The sequence below is a fragment of the Vigna umbellata genome, chromosome 8, assembly GCF_029865625.1.
Source record: "Vigna umbellata cultivar VRB3 chromosome 8, Vumbellata_1.0, whole genome shotgun sequence".
NCBI classification, from domain to species: domain Eukaryota; kingdom Viridiplantae; phylum Streptophyta; class Magnoliopsida; order Fabales; family Fabaceae; genus Vigna; species Vigna umbellata.
The window spans coordinates 38,898,207-38,906,901 of record NC_142172.1 but is presented as its reverse complement, the minus strand read 5'-3'; the positions used below and the strand labels follow the sequence as shown (position 1 = coordinate 38,906,901).

Sequence of the window (8,695 nt, the reverse complement as noted above, 5' to 3'; positions counted from 1 at the left end):
TTAGAGGACAACATGCAAGCATGAAGGAAGGGGTGGTTAACGACTACTGAAAAAGGAAAGACAATGTGCGAGTTGAAGACAGAAATGAGTGAGGATGTGAAAGCAAGTTGTTGATGGAGGAAAGACGTGATAGTGATTACGAACGACAACAACATAAGAGAGAGCCTTGAAGCATGAGACGGTGCAAAAAAAAGAAAAAAAGACACGTCAGACATAAAAAAATGATATATAAATTGAGAAAGAGACTCATGATATTGTGTAAAAAATTATTTAAATATACATTGTATTTTGTATTGAAAATAAATAAATATATTTTAATATATATATATATATATATATATATATATAATCTAAATTTAAAATATAATTATAAAATATAATTACATTAATTTGATTAGTTTAATTACAATATATTTCAAAATATAATTTGAATTCTATGAAACTCATAATAACGTTTGTTTCTTCTAGAATATGTTGGTGGTGTTGTACCAAATCAAGGAAGAAGGAGAAATTTCTTTTGAAACTGATTGGAGGTGAACTTGGTGTTTGAACTAATTAAAATGACATGGAATAGTTTGACAGGGATCACATAGAGTTGTGTTTGGTGTGTTAAAGAGAAGAACAAGAAAGGCTGTTGATTACATAGTGACTTAGAAGAATGGTGGCAATCAATTAATGTGGCAGCGCCATGGCATGGCGAACATGGTGACTATTCAAGTGAGAGCATGACTTAACCTATGAACTCTGCACACGCCCTTTCATACCTATTTACCTAACATTGCTCAAAACAGGAGAAGGATTTCCAAGATGAATTACATTTATAAATAATACTGCAAAAGTCAATCTGCAACCACTGTTCCATTGATAAAAGCTCATCATTATTTTTTTTTTAATTTCTTTTTCTCAAAGTACAACTTTGTACTGTGTGATTGGTGTGGGGAATACAAGATTTAGTTATTCTCAAAAGAAGAAAAAAGTTAACAAAAATGTATTTTAATCTTTAGGATGTTTTTGGTTAATTGGAGAAATTTTATGGGTAATTATTTTTATAGAAATTTTGCAATCTTTTATGAAAAAGATATTAGTTAAACAAATAATTTTAAAAGAATTTAAAAATAAATTGGAAGCCCTGTATTTAATATAAATTAATAAATAAACAGAATATTAAGAAACTTGTAAATTCACTATTGTAAAATTTTAAATTGAAGATGTGTGTTGTTGATGTGTCTTTTAACTCAAAGAGTTTATAATTTAATGTTCTACTAGTGAATGTGAATAAAATACATAGGGATCAACTTTTATGGTTGGTATTAAAGTAAGTTAATATGACTACATAAATTTGGCTCATATGTTTATCTGAATCAATTTCAATTCAATTTACTTTTGTTATTAGTAGTGTTAGTAGTGTGGTTAGATAAATCGATTTGGTCATCCAGTCAATTCTATCCAGCTCATTTATTAGTAAACCGAAAAAATTTGAACATGATTCGGTCGTTACAGGTTGGTGGATTAAATGAGTTAATTCATTTATTCACTTAATTATATTTTCTTAAAATAAAAAAATTATAACTTTTTGTAATTAAAATTTAAATAAATTTCACTCTAAAATGATTTTAAACTCTAAAGATAATTAAAAAAATGTATTATACAATCCAAATGTAATTCAAAAGCAGGCACAAAAAGCGAATAAATAAGTTTCTAAAATTGATCATTTTTGTATCACTTAGCCATTTATAATATTAGAGTCTTGAATGAATAAATTCATAATATTTTTCTCTCTTAAACATAATTTTCTTTATCTTTATTTGTAACACAATAAAAAAAGTGTTAACTAATAATATTGAAACATAAAGCAATAAATAATTAAATTAAATTAGGTGGGTTGGTGAGCCAAATGGACTCACTACGGGGTTCAACTCGGGTAAATCGGGTTTTAAGTGGGTCGAGTTAAAAATTGACCCATATGAAAAAATGACATTTTTTTAAATCCAACTTGACCCGAACTTGTGATGAGTCAGCTTAGTCTCGCGTGTTATAATAAATTTTGGGAGCACTAATTAAGAGTAAACATTTATAATTCCATTTGATCTCTCAAGGTTGTTATATTGACTTATACTTAATTATGTTTTGTTTTTATATTTTATTTTGTATTTTCTTTTGCAGTTATATTTATTTTCATATAGCATTACAGTCAAAATGTTTATCCATTTTTTCAATCTTTATTATAAAAATAGTAGTTAAAAAATAAAAGTATTAACATATATAATTCAACAAATAAATAAATTATAAATTCAAACTATTCAATTATTATTAAACAATATTATAATATTTAGAAAGATCAAATTATAAACCTACATTCAGTGTTATAATAAAACATTTATGAAAAAGTAAATAAAAATTAATAAAGAATTGTTATTAATAATTATACATGAAATCATCTTCAAACTCAAACTTGTTTAACCCCTAAACAAATTAAGTAAAAATATTGATAGTTAATAATAAACACATGGTTTTTTCATAAAAATCATTTTGATATTTTGAACTTCATATAAACAAAATTTTCAGCATATTAAGAAATTGATCATTAGTTTCATATTTCTTTGTTTTCTGAACTAATTCATTATCTGTTTACTTTAAAAAAATTATTTTTATGAAACATATTAGTCCATTTAATAGTTAATTCCAATTTTTTTTATAAAATAAGTTTCTTTAGACATAAATAAAATTAGAAACCACCTCATAACTACAATGAATTAAATTGCTTTAAACACTATAAAACCACCTCATAACTAAAAAAAGATATATTAATTAAAAAATCAAACTCACACTACCAATAGTAACATATAAATTTCACTTAACCAATCTCACTTTCATATACATTGTGAAAAATGAAATGCTTGTTTGATTTGCAAAACTATTTATATCAACTTTCTTCATGTCTCATTGTCATTTGAATAGGCTGATATTTGTACGAAAACATTATTTCCATCCGTTTTGCAAAGTTTTTGTAGCAAGCTGGAATAAAAAATATTTCCCACTTTGAAGGGACTCAACTAATATTGTGCTTTGCTTTTACTATTAGATTAGTTTTCATTATTAAATTGATACTATCATAACCTTTTATTTACTGTAACATTAAATTGTCTGGGTGACTGACAGATACACATGGTGTAATGCCCTTAGAACAAATTGCAAAAGAAGTTTGAAGAAGAGGAATGGATGGAAGGCTATGGCAGCATAGCATAAGCAAACTTCTTTTTTCTTTTGTATATAGACAACAGAGGGGTCCATTAAAAGCACTGTACGATCATTGCATACATTGTTTGTTACACACACATCCCTACACACTACAACCTAGTACGGCCCTATTAACCTAACTGCTGCCTAAACCTCTCATCCTTTCACACCTCATTTTCAATAGAAAAATATTGTTTTAACAATTTTTTTTTACAATCTTAGTAATTTGTAAATATACATATCAATAAAACAAATCATACTAATTTATTATTAGTCCGTTTGAAATATACCAACTTCACTATTCAAATTCTGCTGCTTCTTTTTTCCTCTCTTTCTAAACACTACCAAAACTCTAGTTTCTTAGGAGAAAAGACATTCATTAAATATACTTTTATTTTTTAAACTTGTAAATTGAAATTTGTTAATGTCTTTTAATATATTTTGATACTAAAATTTTAAAAATTAATAAATATAAATTTTTAAATTTAATATTTTTGAGTTTATTAAATGATGTTTTAGATATTTAAGTTAAAACTTGTCAAATCGAAATAAATAATTCAAACGGTATTTAAAAAGGTTTTTGATAAGTTAATAAAATTTAAAACCATTACTCTCTTTTCAAAGTTTAGAAACAATTATATCAAAATTTAAAATATGGATAAATTTTAATTTTATATCAAAATTTTAAAAATAAAAACATACTTATAAAAAAAATTGAAAACACTCTCATCTTCCTTTGACCGAGGATTGTTTTATAAAAAAAATAAAGCTTAATGGTAATTCCAGGCCATAATTATTTTCCTGTAGTTTTAGTTTTTAATTTATATATATATATATATATATATATATATATATATATATATATATATATATATATATATATATATCTTTTTAGCCTCAAATTGTTTTCACGCAAATTTGATCTGTTGATTTTTAATTACATATAACTTTGTTTAATATTCATTTTAACTATCTATAATTTTGGACATGATATAATGAAATTGCGAAAACTAGATGATATTTTGACTCTTTTTTTAATAGGAGGTCAGACCACAACTATTGCAATGTTAAATACAGTGATTTTTTAAAATTGAATAAATTTGCAGAAAATAAAAGATTAAGGGGTCGGGAACAAAATTTTAACACTAGAATGGTAGATATTTAAAAATTAAGAGAGAGAAATAGTTAAATTATAAAATATAACGACCCATATTTCAATAAAAAGTGGATAATGTATATATAACATTGCAAAAGTATATTTGTTGTGAAAAAAACTATTCTTTATTATTTAACCGTTAATTAAAAAAAAATTGTAACTAGCCACAACCAAATACACTTTTAAATGAAAGATAAATGCTATTTTTTACATCTTAATTTTAATTTCCTAAAATATGAATATCGTGTGTGTGTATAGGACATGGTAATATTTAATTTTATATAATTTAATTGATAATAAAGTATTTTGTTATATATAAATTATTTTATAATTAAACTCATAATGAATCTTCTATTTGTTTCAAAATAATAGTTGTCTATGATTTTAATATACTGATTGAGAAATATTAAATTAATACATATTTACTACAAATATTCTCAAATTTTCTACTAGTTTTATTTCTTTTTAGTATAAGTGTTACTATGGTTTTAACTAAAAATACTTTTTTTAAAAAAAGAAGCTGAAAAAACTATTTTTTAGAATAGAAAAAAAACATTTTTAGACTAATTATTACACAATAAAATAAAAATTATAAAATTTTCTTTTTAATTATATGGAAAATATATTTTAAAAAAACCTATTCAAATTTAATTTAGAAATAAAATTTAAAAAACGGTAGATTCAATGAGATAAGCAATAAAAATAAAATAAAGTACATAATAAAAATAAAAATGTAGTATTTTGAAATGATCAAGGAAAAAGTTTTCGGATAATAGAAATATTTAAAATACATGTTAAAGAGAGATAAATTAAGACTGTTAATTGAAAAAAATAAGGATATTACTTCTTTTATTGTAATTTACAGCACAAGAGCAGATATATTGAAATATTTTATTAATAAAACGATTCTTTAATATTTTTACATCGGTTTAATTTCTTGAAAGAATTTAATTTAATTTTAATTTTATGTTTAGGTACCATAATATTATTTTACGTCAACAATATTGTCTAAATAACAATCTTAATCCACCTTTATGATATTATAAATTATAGTGGAAGAAATATTCCTGAAATTTGAAGTGAAAAAATTAAACTAGTGTCCAAGAAAAGGCTTTAAAAGTGTAGAGGACAGAAAATAAGTAACATTGCAAAGGATTCTTGTTGTCTAGGTGAAGTTGGAAGCTAAAGTTCTCCATTTGGTACTAGAGATGACGACAAGCCTCAGCTGAAAGCTACATATTTTTGGATCACAATGAATTTGCTATGCAGCTAAAATCAATGACTACGCAACAAAACACTCTACAGTTAAATTATTGCCTAGTACTTAATTGTTCCACTTACTGAACTCCATATTATGTATAAAAGTTTCCATTGGTACAGTTGTACAGAATTCTCGGTGAAAAGTTGTGTAAACATGGAAAAACCAACCAGTATTTCCCTCCTAAAAATTCAGAAAGAGAATTCTTGGTACCTCGAACCATTAAAGAAAAAAACCTTTGCAGCCCGTGCTGCTGCAAGGACAAAAGGAAACTAGCAAGTGCATGTAACAAGTAAGCTGAGGTATCATATTTCAATAACTAACTTGTTGGGCAAAATATAATAAGTTGACAAGACTATCAGGCCATGTTAGAAGAAAATATAAAAAACATACAAGCTGTTGTAACACCTAAAAGGTTAAATAAAGCCCAAGGTGAATTCTTCTAGACTAAAGAGCTATATAAGAATTATTAGAACTAAACCCATCATCGCTATTTCTTCCATCAATGTCCACCAGAGTCCATTTGTAGCAGAGCTAGAAAATCCCTTAGAGGCTATGAAATGGAAAGTCTCGTTCCTATCCCCATTGATCAGTTCAGTTTTTGAATTAGATTCTAACAAATTGACCTCTCTCTGGCATGGCTTTACCCCATATGGAACATGGTTTGTTGAAATTACTCCAACTTGGTAGCAAAGGTTGGGGTTTCTCCACGCCCCAAAACGCCTTCCCATTTTTTCCAAAAACTCTTTCGAGAAGTTAATCTCTCCTGTGATATTGTTTCCACTTAGGTAAAGTGCATTGAGACAAGGAAGATTTTCCAGCTTTGGTGACAGATTGCCAGTGAGCTTGTTGTTACTAAGTCCCAAAAATCTGAGCCTCTTCAATTCTGAGATAGACTCGGGAATTTCCCCTGTCAACCCCATGTTAGAGAGTTCCAAAATTTCCAAGTTCTTCATGTTTTCCCACTCTAATGCCCTCATGTCTCCACCTAATGGATTGTTGGACATAACCAATTCCTCTAATGACTGCATCTCTTGCAAAGATAAGGTCAATCCACCACTCAATTTGTTATTCCTAAGGTCCATAAGGGTCAGATTCTTAAGATTAGCAAACTCCTTTAGAAGAGTCCCTTCGAGGTCATTGTGGCTCACATCAAGCTTCAATGCTGAAGTTAAGCTTCCGAGTGTTGAAGGCAAAGACCCCGATAACGAATTACTGCTCAAATCAAAGATTAATAACTCGTTCATCCCATCAAAAACATCTGGGATCCTCCCATTAAGGTAGTTTTCAGCAAGAACAAGCTTCTTCAACTTCACGAGATTGCCAATGCTTGATGGTATTTCACCTGTTACACCGTTTTCTAGTAATACTAGTGATCGGAGGTTCTTGAGGACACCAAAACCTGAGGGAATGTTTCCAACGAGACCTGGATTTGATCTAAACTCTAGTGTCTCTAAGCTGCTGGCAAGTTTTTCCCAGTTTCTAGCGGGAATGGTAGCTGGAAAGCTATTTTTTGATTGAAAGCAATTGAAGAAGGATAGAGATTTTAGGTGCTTGAGCGAGAATAACTCTGGCCTAAACTCCAAATCTTGAGCACAACTCAGAGAATTGTCATGGACGGGTCCGATGTTCAAGACAGTAACATACCAAAACCCATTAAACAGATCACAAGAGACACCCTGCAGAAGAAGACAACACAGACATCACAATTAAGCAACTAATCAATCACCATGTTCTGGTTAATTTATAATTCCGGTTTGAAATGCAAATACATAATGGGCAATTGAACTTTTTCTGAAAAAAAAAGAGAGGGAAGAGAACTTCTGAAAGACGATCGATACACTACGGATCAAACGGTAAAATTAAACCAATGGATTGTACTTTTACCTTTGGCATCCACCAGAAATTAAAAAGCTTCAGCGTTCATTAATGAAATTGAGTGCAAAGCCTTTTATTTATATGGACTTCAAAATTTAGCAAAAATCTTCAAGAGTGAGAAAAGTAAGGGTGTTTGTGTTCAGAGTTTAACTCTTGATTATGAAAAAGTCTGTGCAAGTCATTAACCAAACAGGAACCATATCGTTGTAGCTATACTATTCCTTCTGACACTCATCAAGAAACGGTGGCCTAACAAAAACAAATTTTCACAACCCAAAACTTATCTCGAGCACAGTATAAAGTAGTTGCTTAGACAACTTGTATTGTAGTACTACCGATGATGGCACAGCTAGGTGTCTGGTTAAAGGTACCTGAATTGGAGTCCAACCACAAGGATCCGGATAGAGATCTGAGCCATTCCAGGAATTACCAACAAAGCCTTGAATGGTGGAGTACAGAGCTTCTTGCTCTGCTTTCTCCATTGGAGCAATATCAAGGTCTTCTTGTCCACAGCATCTTGCACTCAGGCAGAGGATGAAAATGACAAATATGGCATGGCCAACGGTCTTGATACTCTTCATGATTTTGAGTCAAAATAGGATTACCAAGCACGAAAGAAATTCAAGATGGATGAAGCAAAATTGATAAAAAAGAAAGAAGCATGTTATGGTTGATGGGTTACATGTGCATTTATCATTTTAGAGATGGAGAAAGAAAAAGAGGAAGAAGATGTTCAACTGAGTGACAACAGATACAAAGAAGGGTGAAAGTTAAAATGGGTGGCCGAATACCTCAAGAATGAAGTGGGTACCCGAACAGGGGACCTTACAGAAAACTACTGTTGTTTTGGAAGAACACGGGTTGTAGTATGAAGAAAGAAAGAACAAGATCCTGAATTTATGCTCAGACTTAGTAGGATAGTGGGAATGGAGGAAACACAAAAGCTGAGCAAGAAGCCCGACCTCTTCCTTCTTATGGTGTTTATAGAAAAAACTAAGGAAGTATATATATATATATATATATATAAATAATTTTTAAGAGAGAACACGATATCTTATCACAGTTCTCGAAGCTCAAAGTCATAATAACGATGGCATTAATATGATCAGAGCAGAAGCAACTGAGAAGCCTATAAAATGGAAGCAAAAAAAAGTTAAAAAACAGTG

The 8,695-nt window shown here is 28.9% G+C and overlaps 1 protein-coding gene across 1 annotated transcript; it reads right to left on the bottom strand.

The window, feature by feature from the left end:
* Nucleotides 1–5,937: 5,937 nt before the first annotated feature.
* Nucleotides 5,938–8,568, bottom strand: LOC124829589 (uncharacterized). Its single transcript, XM_047303126.2, has 2 exons — nucleotides 7,901–8,568; nucleotides 5,938–7,330 (listed from the first exon to the last, which is right to left on the bottom strand). The coding sequence occupies exons 1-2, from the start codon at nucleotides 8,108–8,110 to the stop codon at nucleotides 6,107–6,109; spliced, it is 1,434 nt and encodes a 477-aa protein (XP_047159082.2). The 5' UTR covers nucleotides 8,111–8,568; the 3' UTR covers nucleotides 5,938–6,106.
* Nucleotides 8,569–8,695: the final 127 nt, after the last annotated feature.